General features: G+C 40.9%; 1 protein-coding gene across 8 annotated transcripts in view; it reads right to left on the bottom strand.

The window, feature by feature from the left end:
- The window catches only part of IL1RAPL2 (interleukin 1 receptor accessory protein like 2), a 368404-nt gene that overhangs the window by 180484 nt on the left and 162766 nt on the right, over positions 1-25154 (bottom strand). For all 8 annotated transcript variants that reach the window (XM_051784226.1, XM_051784276.1, XM_051784285.1 and 5 more), the window contains one exon: positions 341-614. In XM_051784226.1, the coding sequence (XP_051640186.1) occupies positions 341-614 (274 nt within the window). The remainder of the gene's footprint in view (positions 1-340; positions 615-25154) is intronic.

Below are 25154 nucleotides of genomic sequence, written 5' to 3'. Positions count from 1 at the left end.
CAGAGGATTTGAAAGAGAACATTACTTAACCAAAATACTTCATGATTTAAGAAGTATCAAGTTCTGAAGATTTATGGCAAATTGAGAATTTGCAAATGTTGGACTTAAAAAAAAGAAGTAATTAAGTGAAAGCACATTAATTACAGCTATTAGACAAGGTAACTATAATTACTAGGGAAACTAATTTTGAGACAAAGCATTATGTGACATATATAATTATGAGAATAAAAATGATTATGTATTAGCTGGATGAATATCTCGATCCTGATAGCTAAAATAAAACATATTTTTAACCAAGACAATCCATACATTCTTACTTAGACTTTAACACAATACCCACCTTAGAACACATGTGTAGAAACCACTGTCTTGCAACTCAACCGAGTGAAACCATATGGAATCTTCATCCTTGCTCATCCTAACTTCGGAAAATATAATGGGTTCTTCTAAATCTCCTTTGTTTTTGTACCACATAAGCCTAAGACCTGTGCTTTGGGCCATGCTATAATTAGTTCTGATATAGCTGTAGAAAAGGGCACATTTCACTCGGACTGGTTCACCTGCCAAAGCCATGTATGTCTTGAGATCCACTGACCAGTCAATGCAACCATCAACTGAAAGCAAAACAATAATAAAGAAATATTAGACACAGACATATTTTTCAATACAGTTCAAGGACGCTTGTGAAATACAATGCAATACACTAAAAGAAAAGAACCTTTGTTTTATGGCAATACAAAAAATGAAAAGCAACTATTGGCAATTAGGGTTTCATACACCTTTTTTCATTACATGTAACTGTGAATTTGCAGCCAATAAATAGAACACATTAAACCATTGAACACTTCTTTAGAATATCATTACTTTCATCCCCAAAGCACTAATTTTTTATTAAATAAACTAAATGTTTCACCTTAACTATTTGCCTCTGTAAACCAGTTTTGAAATCTTTATTTTGTTGTTGGAGGAAAATGTACATTGGCATCTGATGCCAATCTTATCCCTTAAAACTTTTCCATCCACCTCTGCTAATTACGTTATGCAAAAAACCCCCAAATAACAGATGTGACATTTATCATTTTCTTTTCGAGGCAGTTCCACAGAACTTTTTTCTTTTCTGCAGCCTACTCACACTGTAGAGATGTGTATTACACACAACAGGATACAATTACTACTTGCTGCCTGTACAATCAAGATTAATACAGGAGTTGTACAAACAAGAAAAGAGATCTTTTGATGTTCTGTTCAGCAAAAATTTTTGAAACAGTTTTCTTGATATTTCACTTGTAAAATTAATATATGTCAGCCAGTTAAATAAAAGATTACTTCTCCCTACAATTTTTTCTCCCTTTATTATTATCTTAGTTACAATAAAATCCCAGAACACGAATACGTGTAACTCCCCCCTCAATTATCAGAGACCTTCTAGTTCAATCTTTCTCATCGTTGGAAAAATTGTAAGTTTGAAAGTCAACCAAGAACATAACCAAGGACAAAGAATTCAAAGGCAGATCATCAATAGGCAAACACATTACCTAAAATTAATAGACTTGATTAAATACGTAGTTTTCAGAATTTATTGATCATATTCAGCTACAAGTAAGTGAAGCACCTTTACCCTTCATGCAGCTATCTCAAATTCAACCAAGTAATGCTCAATTTTCCTCTTCTGCATTTACAACATTAATTCTCAAACTATAAATGTTGGATATCCTTATACATTCTTGATTTCATATACATCTTCAATAGCATGAACTCTTCAAGTGATTTTTAAATTTACTTCCTAAACAAATGCAGCAAACCAAAATTTCTACACATGGTGAAATATCAGGTCTGGTTCTTTTTTTAGCAGTTTTTACAGCCTTTAAATTATTTCTGACATCTTTTCAGGCTTCTCTTCCATCATTCAAAAGTACCTGTGATAAATGGAGGGGTTTAATTTTCCCATTGCCATGAATCAGCTTTGACTGTACTCTGATCACATGAGCCATACACCTGAACCATATTTTAAACCTGTTGACACTGACCACTTTCACACTTTTCTGATACATAACTTCCATGTTATGTATACATAACTTCCACGTAACATCTTATTGCAAAACAAACGTTACTTGTTAAAAAACCCCAAACTAGCATTCAGGAGGGAAGGGAAACCCAATACTCAAACCTATGTTATGTACCTACGGTCACGAGGGTATTGGCAGGCAAAGGGAGGTCTTAGAACACCTTTACCCACAGGGTGTTCCCTGCTCCTGCCCCCACCCTGCTGGCAGGTACAAACACAGCAGCTGGTTGTGCCAGCTGACTTCTCATCAAGAAAAGTCCCCAGACCAAATCCTTCACCTGAAGTTATGTACACACAGTTTTGGTTAACTTCAATTTTCATTTTCATTTTGATGAAAACATCCCGTTGATTTAAACTAAAATCCATTGCTTCTTGCTTTTAACAGCTGCTGTTAATGACATCAACTGAAGGGCCATCAGCAATTTACTGACTTTCGTTTTCCTCACTGCTGCAGCATCACTGCTTCCTCTGTGTTCACCCTCTCACACTTAGTGCCACACACAACAGGACAAGTTTGGATAATAATTAATTGAAAATCCTGCACAGGAGTATTTGCTCTCAGTGCATCCCCTCCAGGTTTATAACATCCTTCACTGTGACCAAAGCTGCACGTCGTAACTTGAACACGCCCTTGTCGGGACCCCAGGAAACACGGCACTGGCCTCTCTCTGCATCACTGTTACACAGACATGGGCAACCAGCAGCAGAGCTGGTTCTCCCAGTCCTACAACCCCATCCAATCCACTTTTATGTCAAAGCCCAGTTCTGACACCATGAATTATTTCATAGAGTGGACTGAAGTCTTTTACATCGAGCAGGTATCATTGTACTCCATACAGAGTTTCCTCACAAAACTCTATGCTTTTTATAAGCCCTGCTCTTTAGGCTGGTGTGATTTACAATTAAAGAGCAGTGCAGAGCTCACAGTCACTTTCTCTCAGCGAGGGATGTGAAAGGCAATGCTGAGCTCTCCAGATGGCTCATCCCTTGTTCTCCACGACACACAGATATTCTCAAAGGCACCCTTCCTCCTGCACTTTAGCAAAGACACAAAAGTCTCAGCTGAAATGAATAGGGGTGCCCAGAACTGGAATTCAGATCCAGACTAATTAATCCTGTCAATCTTGTGTCAATCGAATCCTGTCACATCACCTAATGCTTTCAAACCTGTGCTGGTTCAGCAAAGTTAAACCACAGCAAAGAATAACTGACATTCAGACACATATGGAAAGCTTGAGGGTCAAGCAGAATGGTGCCAGTTTTTCATTTATTTCACAGAGCAGAGTCACAATTAGGAGGAGTTATGGAGTCAGGTACTGACCCAATATGGAAATCCAGCTTTGGAAGCTGAAAATGCCTCTGATTCCAGTAAAATTTCTCCCACATCCACATCAAACAACTTGTCGAAGCACAGCTCAAATTAATGCTAATCATCCTTCAGTGTCATTCAATCTGTCTCATCTTCCACTTTGATTTGAAAACTTCTTCTCCCTTCTAGTGTGCACTTCTCTACTGTTTTATTTTCAAAATTTGACTTGTTGAAGTGGAATAGATGAAAGGCATTTGAAAGATTATTTACAAGCAGGTCACTAGAGTGGCTAAAATCCATCTCTAGTTGCCCCCAGAGGAGAACAAGACAGTGGTGCTGGTGCTCTGTTGGCCACTGCCAGCGCTCTAGTCGGCACTGGGCACAGTGACCTGAGCCCAGCACAGCACCTGCATCTCGAAGAAGAACTTAAAGAAAAGGAAATTTACACAGGAGACCCTTTTCCCATTAACAGTGTCCAAATGGAAGAATTTCAGCAGCCCACAGCAAGGCTGACCCCAACACAGGGAGCCGGATGGAGGGGAAGGTGCAGGCAGGCTGTGCCTGCCCATTGCCCCTGCCTGCCCCCGCTGCTCCCCTGCAAGAGCTCCCTCCCTGCAGCACGTCAGGAGGTGGTAATTACAGAGGAGAGCACACAGGGAACGGAGCAACCATTCATTACAGGGTTGGTGACATCTGCGGAGGGGAGAAGTCTCACAGACCGCCTTGACTAAATCTTAATTATTAAAGAAAGACTAATCAAACAGGAGATGACTTTTTTCCCCTCACTCTTTTTTTTCTTGTTAAATACACAGTCAAGAATGTTTCCTCTTATGAAGCTGTAGAGGCTAAAATCTAGGTCAGGCTCCCTGCACTCACATGGAAGCTGGAATTTTTCCTCTTGCCGTGCTGTCAGTCACTGGAGCGTGAGCATTGTTAGATTCTTTTGGAGTATTCTCCAAGCTGTCATTACAAATGACTGGAGCTGCTTAGGTGGAGTCCAGCACTCCATTATCCAGAACAAAGTTTGCTGTCATTTTTTTGGGGCTGGCTCTCAATATGTAATATAATCAGGGTAGTAAGAAGAGAAAAATAATGGCATTAGAGAGAGGAACTTACTACACAATAAATGTATATGTGCTATTTCTCTGCTACCCTATAATCACCTGGTAAATGCCTGACTGAAAGCCAACTCAAATTAAATCCTGTATATTCTGGGTGTACTTTAGAAACCTTCAATAATTTTTTGAAATATTTTTTATTTTAAATTTGGAGCACTTAGAGAATATGGAAAAAAACTGTCCCATTTTTAGCCCAGGTTCCTGAGGAAAAGCAGTTTGTCCATCAGTCAGTGTCCCCACTCCCTCAGCGTAACTTCTGCCCCAAGTGACTAATTCCACCCTATTGTGTAGAACACGAAAGTGTTCAGGTACACAAGAGCCCTGCATGGGTGCAGGAGAGTCCCAGTGTGTCCCCCAGGGCTGGGAAACACAGCAGCAGTGAATCATGGCAGAGCCCCACTGAGCCCATCCCAGTTATCTATCCAGGCTAATGCAACCTGAGGAGAGAGTGAATTGAAAATGAAGGTTTCAAAATTATTAAGTAAACAAGAGTTTAAGTTGGCTGACAATAACTTACTGTACTTTTATGTCAACAATCAACCCAAAGCGTGTACTGCATCTTCTTCCTCAACATTTCCTGATAATTTCCCATTACTCTTATTTTAAATAAATCTCACTGTCTAGGGAGTCTAGATGCATTTTAACATGAACCATATAATTTATGAGCAATTACAGAGGAGCATGTACATAGTCTCTGAGTAATTTGTCTTTCTGATTGCTGTCATATAAATAATTTTTTGCATAGCGAATCTGCCTGTTATAATTTTTGTAGGGATCTGTCACCTACAGCAATTTATATCATGGCATTGTTAAACATGTTTGCCTACCTTGTTACCTGAAAATCTCATTTTAAATTGAAATCATCTACAAATAAATAATTAAAAAAAACCCAGACTAGCTAATGTATTAAATTTATTGCTCCACAAAGCAAGCAATGCTTGTGACTGCAGGTACATAGTCAGAAATAAAACTACCATTCCTCTAATATAAGAGTTATATCTTTATGTACATATTAGCTGTAGAACAGCAGAGTCCAGGAATTGATATCCACCATGCTCGGGCTTTGCAGACATGTAGGAATGATAGATGCACTCCATTAAGGATGTCCAAAGAGGGATGCAAATTTTTTAGAATCTTAAAGGAGAGAAATCAGTTACAGGCAATGAATTCTTGGCAACTTGGTATTTTCAGATCTTGATTCTGGAGAAGAGGGAACACGTCCTGCATTTGAGCAAACACAGTGAAACCTTTAACAGCTTTGGCCGGACGTGATCTTCACAAGGGTCAGGGTGTTGGATCAGCCTTGCCATGCATAATTGGTTTCACATCTCTGGCTTTCTGGCTACACTGTGCTAATGCTGCTGTGGTGCTTGCAGACCCCTGCCAGCATCTCATCACAGCCTGGCACTGCCACGAGAGACCTGACAGTCAGCAGAGCCCAGCATGTGGTCCCCTGCTCCTCACACCGTGAGCCGTGTCAGGGAGCTGAGCCGCCTAAAAACTGACAGACACCACCTCCTCCCTTTGGAGTAATCTTTAAATACTCTGATGTTCAGAGACACATTTGCTGGTCAGAGAACACATTTCAAATAAAACAGTCCATTGACCAGTTTGCTCACTCTTCAAAATAATGGATGTCACCTCTGAAGCAGGGTAAGCTCTTTGCGTGTGGAGCTCCCTCAGCTTGGCTGACCTACCAAACTGGATGGTCAAAGGACACTCTGACAGCTATTAATAAAAATCCACTCTAACTAAAGATATCTGAGCTGATATCTCCAACACAGAGAGCCAGTTACCCAGTTTTACAGGGGAGAAGTAGTCGTCCCTGCTGGTGGTACTTCAGGAAGGTGTGGAGAGTGCCCTTCTCCAGCAGCAGAGGAGCGACTGCAAATAGCAGGTAGGAAAGGAGGAGGAAGTTCAGGTAAAGTGTCTGTGATGTTTCTTTTCTGTGAGTTACAGTTTTACCCTTCTTTGAGTCAAGTGGACCTTTGTTTTTGACTCTGACTATGCTCAAATTTTAAACTGCATTTTAGAAAAAAATACAAATAGTTGTGTCCCCTGAGACATACAGTAAATCAAAAATGTATCTGTTGGAGATAAGACCAATTAGAAAACCACCAATCTTGAGGAAAAAACCAAGTTTATCATGATCCAAGATGGGTGAATTTTGCCATGCTTCTCCTACTACCCTGTTAACAACTCCAACTAGTTAATTTCTATCCCAGTAACGTCTTGTTTCAGCAATAAACCAAGATTATTTTGCTATAGAAACACAACAGCTAAGAGGACGATCACCCACAGACTTTGTAGTTTCTATACTCTGATCTCTACTTTCTGATTTTTTTCTAGCAAGAAGTAGACCATTCAAATTTACTGGTGAAAAAGTTTGGGACTTTCAGGACATGTAAAAGTGCAAATATTTCAAAATTCCTAAAGCAAGTACTGATGAGTGCAAAAAACCTACTTTACTAGATTTAGCAACATGCAAATATTTATCCAAATCTGGGTCATAAATAAGGAAAAATGCATTTAGTTATCCATACACATTATCTGATATTTTTCCAAATTTTGATCAAAGCTTCAAATTTCTATAAGATGGACCAAAAGGTTTTTAAGTCTTGTGCTTGCTTCATTTTTTTGACCAGCTTTTCTTATGATATGCAGCTAAACAACCCAACTCAAATGTCAAATATTCCAGTCGAACACTCATCATTTCCTTTGAGGTCAAACACACTGTAAATATATATCGCCAGAGGTTCAAATAACCACGGATTGCTCTGCTCTGAATTACATATGCATATGGTGCCAGAAGCATTTTAGTCTTATATTGAAAATGCAGAAGAAAATATACTAGTAGATCACCAGAATTCTCTAGGGAGAGAAAAAAAACCTGAACAAAGTCTCAGCTTCCAGGAGCGATGGCATATTAATGAGGTCAAGACTTAGAAATCATACTTGAAGAACAAAAATGCTGCAGCAGTGTCAGTAGAAGTGACTGGACAGGGGCATTTCATCCTGTAGCACTTGTCAGAGTCAGCTTTTCAGGTGGCACCTTATCACAGGGGCTTTTGGGAATGCTTGCTGATGGAGAGAAGAGCAAATCACAGTTGGCAGGTTAAGATTTTGCTGGGGACAGAGAGCTCTGAGACACATTCTGTGAGGGAAAGAAAAATCTCTGTTCTCATCATATTCTTTGCTACCTCTTCCAAGTCAGATGTTCCTGGAGACAGATGGAACCTGAAGTGCCCTTCCAAAGCTGTGCTCTTTGCGTGGAGCAGATCGCTCTGCTGAGCACAGAGAGAGAGGGCACTAAACCAACTGCTTAAAATGCAGCATATTTACCTTAAAAATGAGTGTTTGGTGACCTTGATCTCCTAATCACTTCAGTATCTGGCAGGTTTTTAAAGAGCCTGTGTTGAAGTAAACAGAAACTGGAACTTATAAAAGCAGCTTGGTTTTAAATATTCAATATAATGCCTTGATTCTCCACAGCTGTCACCAGGTTAGAAAACAATGTAAAAGGCACCTTGAAAATCAACAGCAGTAGAGCCAGGACATGAACAATAAAGAAATCATGGCTTCATGATTTCATGTATTTTGTGAAGTCCCATACATGGGTTCAAGGAATGTGCCCCAGCCTGTCCTGGCTTCTCAGCCCCTCTGGCACTGCCTGGCCTGTCCTTCCTGCTCCAGTTCTCCTCCTGCAATGGGGCAACAGATTTGGAAGAGTTGTGGGGAAGTTCATTGGCAAAACTCCTGCCTCTGGCCAGCCTCCTTCTTTACTCTACAGAGGTAAAGCCAAGTGGATGATCTGTGGCAAACAAGATATCCAAACAACTAAAATTTTTTTATCATCTGAGGATCCATAAATTAATCTCTATTTCTTCAAAGTCAGCCATGCAATAACATGATATTTGCATATCTCCCTTTTTTCTTTATCCAACTAGAAAGGAAACATTATTTTAGGCAGAAAAAGTATGTTGCTCTAGACTGGAGGAGCCAGATCAGGTATTTGACATTACAGTTGCTTCTTGGAGTGACCAAGTAACAAAACTTTCCTGTTTAAATCCTTAAGTTCATAAATGAACAACTCAAGTACTCAAGAAATCAGTAAAAACACGAGTATGAACTCAAAGACTGTAAATTAGCTGTTTACCCAGTTCTGAAACCTACCTGAACTCCATTTCTCCATTTTTTTTAACATATTGTCCACAAAATCTAGTAAATAAAAATACTTCCATTTTCCAGGTTCCAGAATGCGGAAAAAGTAATTTTTTCTAACACGTTGTGCAATGAATATTGCCATTTTTATTAGCTCTTCAGATTCCTGAGGGAATTAATGAGTGATGGAAAAGCACAAAGAGAGATTTCCCAGCATCTCTGATACTTCTTTGGTGCACAGAACTATCTTCACACAAAGGAGATACAAAGAAAGAAGAATCGCTGTCTAAGGGAGAACAGTAACTGATACTACTAGCGAGTAAAACAGACTGAAAATATTCCACTGCATTTATAAATAAAACTTTTATCCTAACAAGATTTCAGGTAAGGAACAACACACCGAAAATACACTTTATACCTGAAGGTATATGCATTTAATATTTTAAGTGGTGTCGACTATACATGAGTTCTTTAAGGACACTCTCCAAGATGGTTTTAATAGTCTCCAGCCAATCACATTAACCACAGAGACTTTCACACACTTCTGTTTTCATGTCTTTAGCACCATGCAAACTTTGGGAACAAAGCTGAATTCATCTCAATAATTGATGAGTCTCTTTTCATTAGTCCCTTTGAATAAAGTTACTGAAGGTAAAGTAAATGGAAACTAGATCCCAGATCAGGCAGTTGCAGACTCAAGTAATCACACAATTAGAAAACTCTATATCCACTGCTTGTTATTCCCAGAAGGGAGTTGTAGGAAAGAACTGTGAATAATAAGAATTAAAAATTGAAGAGAATGAACCTCTATTAACTTTCTAGTCTCTGTGGGGCAGTCAGAGTGGTGTACATGCACGAGGTTATTTTATTTTTCATCTGTTTTTCAAGTATGTGGACAGTTTGAATTGCATTATCTGCTTTCAGGGCAGAGTCCTCTTGAGTTTGGATTAGGTTAAGAAGACAGACTCCCCGTTGAATACACCAGGCTGTATTAATTTCTTCCCCTGTCTGCAGAGGGGAATCCTTGAGTAACCCAGGTCTGCTGTAAGGACTCTTCCCATATCTCACCTGTGGCAGAGGAAGATTACTTGACATAAGAAGAGAGCGAGGAGACTCAAAAGAGCCATGGGAGAGTATCACACCCCACCACAAGAGGAAAGCAGGACTAAGTTATTCCTGTGGATGACCTCCATGGTATTTGTACAAGGTTTAAGCAATTATTCACTGGGACACCGGAGCAGGGACATTTCTGGTAGCCCAAATTCCTCAATTTCCATGGGCAACTCATGCCTGACCAACACACTTGCCTGGCCTGCACAGCCAACTGTGCCATCGTGCCAGGCCTTTGAGCAAGAGCCCAGATTCCAGACTTCCAGGGGCCTCCTCTAACCTACCTGATCCCATGATTCGGTCCTATCACCAAACACCAATTCGCAGGCACATGAAAGGAGCCTTTCACACAAATATCCATATCTGGGTCTGCACATGCTCTGCCCTACCCATTGATTGTTTATTTTCTAACTTACAAAGATGTAGTCAGTCCATCAGAGGATTACCAAATGCTTTACAAAACTAGTTCCCTATCATAAACACACCAGGTAGAATGAATGTTTTGAGCCTTGGATATCTGCGAACTACTGCATGAACACACCGTAACATTAAAAAATTAAAAACAACAAAAAAAGAGAGAGAATGCACAATTTTCAATCAGGACATGCACATGAACACAAGACAAGTTCATCTGAATTCACTTGCAACAAATAACCAGCTTTGGTCATTTGCTTTGCCTCTACACATTTACCTTTGGATATCTAAGACATAATTGCCATTCCTCCTGTTATCTGGCACAGATAATTTCAGCTGCAGTGAGCCAATTACCATTTCCACTTGCATGACAGGAAGACCTCTGTCTGAAAAGGTTGTGACCCATGCACTAACCTAAGTAGTAATTCCTCCTCTCATTTAAATTCATTATCTGCATGTATTCAGCAGAATTTAAATAGGAAACTCCTGACTGGAACACACCAAACTCTGTTTCAGTAAAAGGAACATTCACAAATAAAAACAGCATTTGCTTTTATAGACAACCATGAATAGAAGTGTTAGAGGCCTATTTGTTTAAAATATGTCTGTAAGTGGTAAATTATGAAGTGCTTTCAAAATGAGATATTTTTAAACAGTAAACATTGTTCTTAAGGCTTGCTTCTATTTAAAATAAACAAACATACAGGTTTCCTTATTGCAAGCCATTATTATTACATGTAAGAAAGAAAAGTGAAGGATGATTGAACAATGAGCCATTACAAGATCTACCTGTGCTACAGACACATCTCTCTAGGCGAAGCAGCAACTGGTAATGAAGTGCTGTGCTCTGTAACACAGCATTGCTCATTTGCTTAGGAACACCTTTACATTTACAAATGCATTTTCTAAAAGCTGCCTATTGCAAATTCCTGCAGCACTGAATCCACCAGCAGTCCCACACCCCCCAGCTATGCACCTCCAGTGAAAACAAGGGCTTCGTTGACAGGACCACACCCATTTCCATTTCACAAACACAGACCATGAAAAGGGGGCTGTGATGGCAACTCTCCCTGCTCCCTGCTATGGTCTGACAGTTCCCCTAAAGTCCCAACCCACTTCCAGATGAGTTGTCAGTGGTGGCCCTGAGCAGGCCTTGTCACCAATACAACTCAGTCTCCCCTCTTGGGTTCCCATTCCTGGGTCCTGCTCTGCCCCAGCCCCAGCCCTGGTGATGCCCCCTCGTTTAGGTAGAGGGGCCATTTAGTTGTCACTAGGACTGCAGCTCCCCCCACGGGCACATTCCTAGGGACTTCATCCTCTTTCCAGTCATTGTCCAAAGCCTTTACTCAGGAGACTCAGAACAGGGCCAACACTGATTGAAGTCCCACAGAAACTGGCCCTGCTTCCAGCTGACACACAGCAGTGACTATCTTTAAATGAGAACCATCATAAAGCAGACAGACCCCAAACCAACCCAGTTTACAGCCTTTTCCTCGCATTTTCCTGTTACTTCATAAGCCAGAAACAAAACCTGGCAACAGGAACCTTTCATTTATTAGTAAGCAAAAAGCAACAAAACTGCGAATACTTCATTACTAATACATCATTTGCTCAGAACGGCACAAAACAAACAGGTCTGTGTTTTATTCATGGGCCCCCTGTCATCCTCAATGGCCTCAACTCACTGCAAAAACACGCAGCTGCTGCCTGTTTCACCAAGAAGAGCCTGAGAGGAATGGGGAGACAGAGATGTTTGAGCTCTGGGAGGAGGCTCAGCAAAGACAGAAGTTTGGGTCTGGGATGTGGGGGGGGAGAGCTGGAGAGCCCTGGGCACCTAAGGCTTTTCTTTGGATGTCAACATGTCATCCAGGTGGGACACTGTCCTGCAGCCCCACCACCCATCAGCACATTGTTATTAAATCATCACAGCACAACCGTAAAAGACAACTCTGAAATTCATCATAAAAGCCTCCACATGAGCTACTGATAAACCAGAAAAAAATTGCATAACTGGAGTAACATGTTTAATTGATGTCTCTCCACTGGTACTGACTGGTTACCCAATACTCAGTAGGTAACGTGGAGGCTGCTCATTTTCTGTCATGTTTCTTGCTTGCTCACTCCCAGTTTCTTGACCTAACCCCCAGCCCTCATTTCCTGCCCCAGCTTTGGGAATCGACTGCCATAACAGCTTGAGGACAAGTTCAAAGTGTTGAGGTGGTTGCACCTGGATTGGCCACTGTAGGGATCGCCCCATAGAAAACCACTATGTTTTCCACTTAGGACACCATCCTTTGAAACATGGAAAATCAGTACTTAAATTCTTAAATAGAAAAAAAACTCACAGTGACTAGGGAGGACACACAAAGCTGGATACCTTCTTCTTCCATCCATCTTCTTCATGAAGAGGGGCCCCCCAATGAGTGAGGGGCTGCAAATGCTCAGTGCCTGGGGTGGGCAGGCTGTCCCTGTCTCAGCTGCTCAGGGAGGACTCCTGGCTGGGGCTCTCCTGCCCCCTGGTCCTTGATCCTTCCCTCACCACCCCTGCTAAATGTAAGTAGAATTCTGCAAATCATGGGGAAATTCCCCACTGGGGAAGCTGAGGACAGGAGGGAGGATTAATTATGACACACAGTGTTGTGAGTGGATGCATTCCCAATTAAAAATGCTCTATTTAATTCAACCCAGTCAATTTTAATATTGTTTTGACTGCATTATTCTTTCAGTTCATAATGACAGATTTTTCAGTTGAGATGACAGAACTGTCATCTGTCCAGCTCTACATCTGAGGGAAGAGGAAAATGACTGTTCCCAGCCAGAGGGGGAAAAGTACACAGGAGGCATGTGACCTCAGGGTAAGGATTTTGGGCTACAGACAGGGAAGTGAAGTGAGAGGTGTCTGACAGTCTAACACGTGTTCTCGGGGCACAAAAAAAAAAAAAAAAGGGCACTTTTCAAGTGCTCTTATTAAGGTTAAAGCAGAATTTAATGGCAACAAATGATTCCTGTTTTCACAAGATACAGGGTCTAGCCTCAGAAGTGTGGATGGCATCCAGCTCCCACGGGGATCAGCACTCCCCACAACCTCTGCACCCTGCAGAGGGTGCCGACACTTCTGGAAGCACATCCCTACAGCAAACCTTCTTTGTGAGAGGGGAAGAAGAATAAAACAGAGAGAGGTTGTGTTGGAAGCAGAAATAAAGAGATGCAGACGTCATACAAACTGTGTTAAGGGAACTGCTGATAAAGAGAAGTTTTTCAAATAGGAAGACTGTCTGCTGCATTTCTATTAAAAATAAGAGTATCACAAATGTAATCATATTTCTTCATGTGTCACTTGTGAAATAAATGATATTTCACTGTGAGGCTGACAGTGTAAGAAATGCAATTAGAATGATTTGCATACTAAAGACATTATTATGTCTTCATTGTAAATATTTCCATCATGATGACTTTGAACAGAATCTCTGCAAACAGACATATAAATATCCTCATGCCAGATTTCACATAATCTGAAATCATGCTGTGTCAAGTTGTCAATTTTAAGAATTCTCCTAAGCCATTACAAATCTCATTTTAATCTCTCCAAAGACTCATCTGCTTTTACATAATTGAAAATAACCACTGCTTGTAATGTGTTAATTTTGATGCACAGTGAATAACATGGTGCCAGAACCCTTCCAGCCAACCACTATTTTGAAAAGCTGTACTAATTTTTCCATCTTCAGACTGCCTGGGGCTGCATAAACCTTCACAATACAATTTTCTGCTATTGTTTAATACCAAATATTCCAAAGTATGTCATCAAAATGATGAGAATTGGATTTTTTTTTTTCTCCCTCTTCCCTGGGACTGATTAGTGTGTCTTCAGTAAAAAAAGATAAGCAAATACAACCTCATTAACGAGCTACAAACTTGAGATAACAAAAAGCACCACTAATAGCCCAGTTGCTATCGAACTGCTTCTCCTGTTAGAAGAGACAAATCTACTCAGTAGGCATCACAGACCCTGCACTTCTTTGCTTCTATTTGCATATATTTAAAAATAGTCTAGGCACTCCAGAGAGCACAGATAACATACCTGAAGGATGGAAGGGGTGACAGCAGTGTCCCAGCAGACCCAAACCAACAGACGTGCAAACACAGGCATGGACAGAGGGGACTGGGGTTACAACCCTGAGTCTCAAGAATATTCACAAATTTTCACTGCACAGAGATGTACATAAATCAAAAGAATATGGTGCAAGAAGAGTGACTTTCAATCTGGTTTTGCAAACTTTACATTAATTATGAAAGAATTTCTCAAACGCCCAGGCATCTCCAAACTTTATGCTGGGAAAACCATTTACTGCTAAATGACAAGTGTAGGCTGCATGCTAAATATTCTGAATTTTTAGTTCTCTAAATTACTGTTAACCCAACATTATTCCTTTCTACCTTGGGTTTTTAAATGGAATTACATATAGCCTGCAGCTCCAAATCTAAATGAAAAATGTAGCTCCAATTGAACCCTAAGAAAAAAAAAAGGCAAAAGTTAATGAGATTTAAATTAGTAACAGCCAAAGCTTTCCCTTAAAGAAAACGTTATTGATTTTAAAGAACTACCTAATGAAAAAGAATGGCACTCATTTAGGACTTTGCATGAGCTACATTAGAGTTTAATTTATAATAATAAATAAGGATATGCTTTACAGTTCAATGAATCAGCAAAATTTATGTACATATTTTTATGAGTTAACTATACACTCCTTAAGCCTTTAATCACAGTTTTGGGTGAACTGTTTATGGTAGTAAAGAAATTACAGTTTCTAAGGCCCAGACTGTAAAGATAATTAAATGTCCATTCCCTAAAAGAGTTAAACACCTACATAGCTCCAGGGTTTATAATCTATTCTTCATTTGCAAAATGGAAATGGATACTGTTTCCCTTTATTCTTTATTAAACAATGTTTCTATTTTAAATTCAAGTAGCTGATTATTGGAAAAATTCCCCTCCTATGAATGCTCTGCAGCTTTTATACACTAAGAACAAAAAATTATTATCACCAGGAAAGGCAATGCATGAACTCTTTGTAAATTCCCTAAATAGGTAGGAAATTTATCAAGCTACTGGTTTTTATATATTTTCATTGAAACACAATTCTATACAATCACAACATACTTCATCATATCATTCCAGTTTAGGAATATAATACTGTGATCCTATGGCATTTAAATATGGAACACTGGTGACTGAGCACAGGTCATGATCTGGTTGCATTTCATCAGCTTACTAAATCCAGTTTCTTCTCTGAGAACTGCTGAGAAAATAGATGAAATCCAAAAGTGCTCCAAGCAAGTTTCATATGACTTTTAAACCCAACCATTTATACAAAAAGTAAGCATGCCTGGACCCAGTCCAAACAGAATTTCACCTCATAATTAATTAAAGCTCCAGACAAAACCCCATCAGAACAAAAGGAACATTCAGTTCATTTGCTGAGATACCTGAAAGTGCTAAAATTTTAAACTCCGTAAATTGTTAAATTCCCTCTCAATTGCTGAAATCAAGCTTGCCTGGGGTACCCCAAGCCCGCCACTTGGTTCCCCACCTCTCATCCTCGGAGACATCTGCTCAGACTGAGTGCTCAAGCCATAATGCTGCTCAGAAACACCTCAAAGGGCTGTCAATGTGTCACCTACACACAGGCAGGCTGACCTCCATCTAGTATTGACGACAAACAGGTGTTTAACACCTCACCAACTCTAAAGATGAAATTTCTCTCCTGCAGCAAAACCAGGAACAAAGGTAACTGCTGTTTCTCAATGAAGTAAGCAACATGTTTTTATGTCTCAAGTTAAGCTTGTGCATGCCACGATGACAAAGAACATGTACAGGTGCCCTATACAGTACCAACAAGTACCACAATCTCAGCAGAGCACTGTTCTTGCAATCCAGTTCACCAGGACAGCACTTCACAGGGGAGAGGATACTTGTTTAAACATGTCTGAATGGCTGGACTTCATGTTTTTGCTTTGTTAAAGCAAAAGATAGATCTGCAAAAAGATGCATTTATTTTTAATATAGAACATTCATACACATTAATTTCACCTGCCACAAAACTGTGCCTTGAAGAGATTCTTTAAAGTAACTGCATAAAACTTAATCTATCTGTTTCACAGAACTAAGAATTACACTTGCCAGTTTACAGATCCCTGGCAGATCTCCTCCCCTACCTTCAGCATCCTGCTGTGGCCACCTTCTCATGACTGTGGTCATCTTATTCACACTGTCATTACAATTCAGAGCAGTAGTGCAGCTTGGAATCAAATCCTACTGTTGTCCTCCCTCACCTTTCCCAGTTTAATCCACAAAGTGGGGTTTGCTGTATTGAAACTGCATTTAATCAGGATATTACACTGCAGGTAGACACGCAAATGCACCCTGCCCCAAATGGAGACAAACAGGTCCAAGTCAGGCCGCTCCGTGAAGCTGGGAAACATCCCAACCCAGGGATCAGCAGAACCCAGGATTCAATCTGGTTTGAAGCAAACCCCCACAAACCACACATGCTTCTGCCCCAAATCCTTTGTTCCAACAATCTGCTCTTGCTGCACTCAGTTGCATGCTAACACAGATCTAGCCCAGGGTGCCCTAGGATGGGACTTTCTATTCATTCTGGAAGTGATATGCTTCAGACTTCCTGCATTAAAGAAGAGCTCCCAGACACAAGCCAACTCTCAAACACATAATCTGTGGGACGAACTTCTGGTGGTGAGAAGGAAACTAAACTAAAGTATACTTTTAGTTGGTTTTGTACTTTGTTCTTTCCTTTGTTCAACTATAAAGGAAATTAATAATCGTGAGCATTGTGTTTGTGCCTATGGCATAACAAAAACAATTGAAACTGCAGGAATTGCATCCCTGAATGGATCTTAAAGGAAATAATTAACAGAATCTAGCCTATCATTGCTTGTTCCTCTAAACTGTATCATGTGTTTTAGTAATGTTCAATAAAATTCTTTGGATATGAACAGAAGCCAGTCCCTCCTTCCCTGTGCAAATGTGACCAGTGTACATTGCACATCAGTGAGATGCACCAAAGAACCACCATGAAGGCTTAGGACAACAGTGTGGATGGGCACAGTCACTCCTGGAACCCCAGTCTGGGTTTAGATCCAAACTAAAGGGACTAAGAATTACCAGTGGAGAGAGGGCATCAGCTGGCACTTGGAACAGCCCTAAATTGAATAATCTAAACTAGATCTGAGGGAAGCAATAAACAGCTGTTACTCACCCTGCTGCCATAGTGATTTTCACATCCAAGTAAGTCTAAATTTTAAAATGTTTCTCTTGCTTTTATTTGATTCCACTTTATACCACACTGTTTGTTTTCAGTTGTTTCACAGCTGATGCAGAGGTCACTTTCTGATGCATTATGGACCAGAGCTCAAGACACCCCAATTTAAACCCTGATTCCCAGCAAACCAAATTGTATACAGCTCAGACTGCTCTCTTCTTATTAACATCCTCTTGATTTTGATTGCCATTGCATACATTCAGTGAAGAAAGTTTAGCACATCACCTCTGACTTCCAAAACTTCCACAAGTAACAGGCTTCCACAGGAAACTTTATCTAACTTTTTTCCCCTTTTGTCTCCTACAGGTTGGGTTTTTTGCATTGTTTCAACCCACAGACTTTAACTAGGTTCATGTGCACTCTGTAAAAATAACTTGGACATTTAAAGTTTGTCTTCCTCCTCAAGAGCCTTTAGATGAATGTTTTAAACATTCTAATGGGAATTCCTACAAGCACCTTGCCCTTTCCTTTCTGCCTGCAGGAATATTGCCACTTTTATTGCAGGGAGACAAGAAACAAAAATATCTGGCCATACAGACCCAAGCTCCCCTGGTGAAATGATGTACAAGAGACACGAGATTTCTTTGGGGATGGAAAGACAATGTTCACAAAGAGGTGGCTGAATCATTCAAGCATTCATTATGCCTGTGTAACTTTACCAAGTCTCTTCTGAGCTTTGACAAAAGTTTCATAGTCAGATGAGACCAAGTGTTGTGCTCTGTAAGCTTCAGCTGCAAATGAAAGAAGTCCTCCTACAAAAAGCATCTGAAGATCATTTCTTTCAGCTTTGCCAAGGCCAGGCTTTCCCTGGTATTGCATCCCCCCAGATGGTGAAGGCTATCTTAGGACAGCCTTCTCGAGGAGACAAAGTCTGCCCACCATTCAGATTAATATGCTAACAAAATCCCTAGGCCATTAAAGATGCAGTTTCAAATCTGATTTTCTTTTGTTAGAAAAAATGATCTAGTACAGACTTTGTCAAAAGAGCTTTGTTAACACTAACACTTGAAAAACAACTATGCTAATATGACATTTTCCATCCACTTGTTCTGTGCTTTTATGCCACTCAGCAATGAAATACAGCAATTCCTTCCCAACCTCTAGTATTTGGCCATGTGAGTATGTAGGAGGTCACTTTTTTATTATTTTTACTGTGTTAATTTATTGCCATTTTTTATTTATCTAGAGTACACTTGCACTTTAAACCTGACTAAACGTGCCATCTGGACAATAGCCTTGCTGACACGATGTTGGTTTACTAAAAATGGTTATTACCTAGTAAACTAGTACCCTAGAAAAAAACATTTGGGGCAAGATCATTTTTGCATGTGCAATATCTCCAGGTTTTCACACAGTATATGGCCTGGCAGCCACTTGATCACACAAAGCACCTGTAAATCTCACCTCAGAAACCTAAATGAAGCTGAAAAGGGAAAGTCTCAGGGAACTCTGGCACTTAAAGTAATAACATTTTGGTGTGACACTGGAACCACATTTAGAAAGAGGACAAAATGGCCATCCTTTCCTAATTGGCATTTTCAAAATGCACAAGAGTTTTCAAAAAGTGTCAGTTCTTTAATTCAAGCGTGCAAACTGGTACTTGTGCAGCCACCAAGGTTCAGCCACACAGCACTTGGTCATCTCCTCTGTGTGACTGTAATTAACATTTGCCACTTAGTGCTGAATAAAAATCACAGGCCATGCTGAGATGTGTATCAAAGAGATAAAAATAAGCTTATCCCCAGGAATATAAAAGTTTCATAAGAAAAGCAGATAAAAGGAATTATCCCCATTTTCTAAGGAAAACAGAAATACTGAAGTTCTGTGGCAAAAAAGCAGTTTCATACTCAGCAACTCTTTCAAAAAAAGACACTCTTCAGGCAGTTCCTGATGAAGGTAATTTTACTGAAGGGATCCCAACACAAATCTGCAGTTCACAGTTTTCACTGCATGTGCTTCCTGCTCATGGCTTGCTTGGGGTCTCGGTTAATAAAAAGTAATAATCAAAATTAAACCTAGACTGAAATCATCAGCCTTCCACATTATTTTCACCTTAGAGCTGTCAGAGTCCAAGAGCAGAGGCCAAGATTCAGACTTACACCACAGATGTCTCTGCTAAGCCCTGAGCACGGAAGGATCCCCAGACTGTGAGAGTCCACTGTTAGAGCCCTCCTCAGCTTCCTTCTGTGCTGCCCTTGCCTGAGCTTCAGAGCAGGCACAGAAAAAAACACTTTTTAAAAGGAAATGTACACCTGAAGTGAATCACGACCCTGATAAAAGCTTAACTGACTTTCACTTTGGCTCAGTTGAAGCACACAACGGTGGTCATGCAGTAGTAGGAGCCACTAAAAGGAGACACACAGAATCCAGATTCCAGAATATTACAGTAACTGGCAAGATCTTTACTCTTACTCCTACTTTTGCCACTTTTCCTCCTTTCTTTTACCTCTTACACAAAGTACCATGGAGCAGCGAGTGGGAGATCATTCCTTCCTAGGACACGCAGCTGAGGGGCAGTGGGCTCTGGGCAAGTTCCTCTGCAATAGTTTGGGGGGGGAATGAGAATCTCTGAGTTGTAGAGATGATAAACCCCACTTGGCAGAGTGCCCCAGCCATGCTGTGCTTACCTCCATAGCAAACAAACCCCCCCTCTGGAGAACCCAGTCTCCCCAAGGGCACTTCAGAGGACCAGTGCTGGCAAACAGTCAATGCAGACAATCCTGCCTTGAGGTGTCTTCTTTCCAGCAGCAGGATGCAGATATGAGTGGGAGAGCTCTCAGCAGGACCTCAAAGCAGCATCACCACTACAAACACAGGCTTGCCTCTTAGCTGAGCCTCCTAGGTCCTGCTGCACAGCCCCGGCAGCTGCTGGGCACCCGAGGAGGCTGCACATCCTGGAGCAACATCCCGAGGAAAGGAGCAGTCTCAAGGGAGACGTACAGATATGAGCCAGACTGCACACGTGTTTCAGAGTCACACTGCAAGCTGCTAAACCTGCCACAGCTCTGGGCCTGAAACACCCATGCTGTGCTTACAGGACCAGAGCCTGGGACTGCTGCCAAGGCACTGGGGCTGCAGCGGGTCCGTCAGCATCTGTGCCACATCCCCGCACACCTCGCCAGCAAGGGCCTCACTAAGCAAGTGGGAAGGCTGTGGCTTCCCCTCCCCAGTTGCAGAGCAGTCTCCTCACACGGGCCTGATGCTTCACAGCTCGAGCACTGTGCAAGGCTGGTCTTGCACAGCAGCACTGACCCATGAGCAGCCAGTGGTTACACGGCTCCTTCTGCTCGCCGAAGCAGAGAAAAGCCTACAGGGACTCTGCTCACTAACCTCCCACAGCAGCCATCACGGTCCCTCCACATGCTCTGATCAATATTTAAATGATGGTGATGGCATTAAGAGGCCCTACCCCCTGCACTGATACGGTGCCTCCAGCCATCCCATCTGGACAAGGGCTGAAGGAAAAAGAAAATAAGAGCCCTCTACTGTATCCTGAAGGTCAGTAGGTTCACAGGCATGTTTGAAAGTTTAACTAAGGCTTTCTGGCAGGTCATCTCCCTATTTCATGATGTGGAAACAATTTTGTTTAATACTTCATTGAAATAACAGACCATTGCATAATACCCCCAACAACAGTCTTCAGTGCAAACCTGCCACCCCAAACAGGTAAAGCTTCGACACAGTGCAATTAACAGACTGTGAATTAAAAGCTCTGTAACATCCACCTGAAGCCAAGACACCCACCCCTTCCCTTTCCACAGGGAAGCAAAGCAGCCGGACACTGCAGTGAAGCACTGGCTGTAAACCTGCCGTGACCAGCCTGGGACCACTCACATCTGTGGCCTCATCGGGTCACCCCAGACACGATTTTCAGCTCACTCCCACTCACACTGCTTCAGCCCTCCTTACTTAAAAGATGCAGTTCATTACCAATGACACTGCTAATGCAGTTTCAACTGTGAGGCACAATATGGCTTTTCCAAGAGCGGAGCTGGAAAATTGTGTTCTGATAAAACATTACGTTACCTGCTCCAAGACACTGCAGCTCTGAGGCTCCCCGAGTAACTACAGTGGGGATAAATTGCCTTTTGCCTCTCACCACACACCAAAAGGCAGCATGAAACACCATCACACAACTACTGCAGGAGCACCACACTTCCTGCATCCCTTCATCCTGTGATGCCCAGCATGCAGGCAAGGGGAAAGGAGTATCCCAATCTGGTATTTAAAACATGAACATAAGTGAGATTCCTCACTCCTAATTCTGACTTTTTTGCTGATCTGCTTAATGCTCACTCCCCCAAACAGGCCCTGCTATCCTTCTGTAGGGATGACTATGACCTTCCAAATACTGATTCCAGCAGCAACATTTTTCACACTTCCCTGTCAGAACAAAAACCTGTGGCCACATTATCTGAATGCAGACACTTGTGGGAGCGAGCGTTAAGCAGACTTTCACAAGGTAACACAGATTCAAGCAGATGGACAGCCCCTGGTTTTTAAGCTGTACCATTCCATGAGGTTTCTTTTAGCCAATTTGATCACCTCTGAGGAAAGGAAGCTTTACACCTGATACATCTGTGCTGTAAGACCCCCTGCCTTTAAAACGACTTTTATGAGTGTTATTGGAAACAACAACATTAAGATAATGACAAGACTGGCAGTGAGAAATTCACAGGGGATGCAAAATAAATGAAATCAATTAGTATTATAAATACAGGCTGAGTTTCACGTGTCTCACATGTCGATTACTCATACTGAACTTTTGAGACTTTATTATTAACAGGTTTGTTTTGGCAAAAGCTATAAAAAAAGAGAGAAAAACCCAACAGTGCTGTTTTAAACTTGTGCCACCACACTGCAGTTTACATAGCTGCAAATAAAATGGAAGAATATTTTTATGAGCCATAAAATGGCTCAACTAATACCAAGAGGCATTTACTGAAACAAAAACTATGAACAAGCCTACATCACAGCAAACCTAATTGTGATTTTCCCAGTTAAATGGAGAACAATTAGTACCTGTATATGAAAGTGGATGAGCTCTGTTTAAGTATCACTTCTGGTGGATCATACATTAAACGAACTCATTGGTTTTGAGGTCAGCTGTCATTCTTTCCAAATTGCTCCCAGAGCAGATCACAGAGCAGATGGAAAAGGCCAGTTTGACATGACTCTTTGGCTTAATTATAGCATTACTAAGACAGCATATGGAGTTGGTATGTACTGTACAATTTTATCCAACAACTTTATTTTTCACAAATTCAGAGATCTGCTTCATTTGCTTTGACTTGATCTTCAGCACATACATTCACTGCGATTGAATTATTTTTACCAGTGCCTTACTAGGTCAAACTTTCTCAGCAAGTCCAAGAAGTGCACATCCACATTAATGTTCAAAGAATCACAGAATTTAAATTCTATATCAAGTACAAGATCTTTTCCAAAACATCAGTATTTAAACCAATTCACTGTTTCCAGTGCTAATTGTGTCAGATCCCTCGAGTTACCCTCAGAGACAAGTGATGCCAGACTGGTCTAGTGACAAAAAGGCTTTGTATTACACAAACATCCCCCGAAGAATCATCTCACGGCATATGCCTGTCCATATGCACAATGCAGCCACAGTGCTAGCAAAGATAGCAGAAATAGGTCCAGTAGGAAGAGCAGAACAGATAAAACCTCTAACACAGTACCTGGAAGCACCTTAGCATAGCAGTGTTCCATTTGGTATCCTTGGCTTACAGAAATCACTGCAGTGTTCACATCTGCAAAGTAGCCACCTATCAACAAGAGATTTAAGTTTTTGACACTGATCTTCTACTGGAAATTCTTTAGGAAAGGTGAACGCCAAATAAAATTGAAAACTGTAGTTCTGGTCCTCTAAATACTGCAGTTATGTAGGTGTTTATAGCAGTTACCTATGTCAGCCGTTCCAATTGCAACACTGATAAACTGCTCAAGGTTCAGATCAGATACCAGGGTATATTGTAGGTGCTGACACGATAAAATACAGAACCATTTGCCATCATGGAAAGGCAGACTTTAAGTCGACTGAAACCATCACTAAAATTCCTCCAAGGTCTATTATCGCACAGAAGGTGTTTTGCACAGAATCCCAAATCACTGCCAAATGTATCCAAAACAGGAAGTCAGAAAACCCAGCTTCTACTTGATTATTTGATACCCTTTGCCTGTTTTTGTAAAAGGAGAAAATGGGAAAAGGACAGGGTTGTCAAATTATGAGAGAAAGTGGTTCGTTCCCTGCCCTCTTTCTAAGCAGTTCATCTTTTTCCTGCTCCGCAGGAATAGGAGGGGGGAAAAAACTACCACCAACAACAAAGAAAACTGTTGGGGTTCTATGATTTCTAAATAGGAATTTCAGCAAATGCTTCATTTTGAAATTTCATCATGAAATGAAATAGAAAGCAAACCTTTTCTTGTAAAAATGTGACTTCTGAAAACGAAGTTTGGACCAAGTTGATGTCATTACATGCATATAGCCCTTTGCTGTAATACAAAGGACTCCAAATGCAGCCACTTGCCCTGACAAAGCAGACTGTCAAACCTCCCATTGAGAGCTTCTTTCCAAAGGTTCTTAGGGCCCTCAAAACATCTTTGATACCTTTTGTTCTTCACTTTACCTTTCTCAGAGACAAATCCAACTCAAATTAAAAAAAAAATAAGCATGGAAAACCCAAAATAACATAGAACTAAAAATGTAACAGTTTTGAAAAACTCTCACTGCCTAAAACATTAAAATACCTGATTTAAGGGGTTGGTTCCTCACACTGTCACATTAACAAATGATCACCATCAACCTGTAGTTTAACTACTTACATTTATAATCCTAGTGAAAATAGATGGATGGTGTGTAATAGCTCTTCAATTGTTTCCTGGACAAGAACCAGACCCTATTGCACCAACAGGCAAGCAGGTACAAGCTCTCTGAGGTGCCCTGGAGTCTGCCTGTGGATGCTTCCAGCTCCTTCTCAGTGTTTTCAGTGCCCCCCACCTCTGTGACCCACTGCAGATAAGACAGTGTGTGGCAAGCGATGAGATGTGAATCCACAGCCTTGCTCCAAAGAACAACCAGGATAAATACCACTGACACAAAAATATTGAACAGGGAAAGAAAATGAGGAATGAGTGTAGCAGAATAAAAAAAGAATCAAATGAGTACTTTTGGATGCTCCTCTCTCTTTCTCTCTTCAGAATTTTGCTGCACTCAGCTTCAAATGCACGTAAGGGAGCATTTACATTAGATATTAGGACAAAATTCTCCACAGAAAGGATTTTCAAGCACTAGAACAGGCTGTCCAGAGCAATGGTGGAGTCACCATCTCTGGAAATGTTTAAAAGACGTACAGATGTGGCACCTGGGGACGTGCTTTATTGGTGGACCTGGTAGTGCTGAGGTAATGGTTGGACTTGATCTTAAGGGTCTTTTGCAACCTACATGATTCTGTGATTCTAAGATAATAAGAGCACTACTCTGCAAAAATCTCACATTTTCTATCCATTTTCTTTACATGCATATGGTCATTTAATATTGCCTCTAATCAAATACACAAAGTTTTCAGATAACACAATGCAGCCAAATAAAACTGTCAGTATCTTTAACTGGAAGAATTCAC

The sequence above is a fragment of the Manacus candei genome, unplaced genomic scaffold (assembly GCF_025592945.1).
Source record: "Manacus candei isolate 608988 ecotype Guabito, Panama unplaced genomic scaffold, ASM2559294v1 h1tg000003l, whole genome shotgun sequence".
NCBI lineage: Eukaryota > Metazoa > Chordata > Aves > Passeriformes > Pipridae > Manacus > Manacus candei.
Note: the sequence above shows the minus strand (reverse complement) of the source record. Positions and strands in the feature narration are given on the sequence as shown.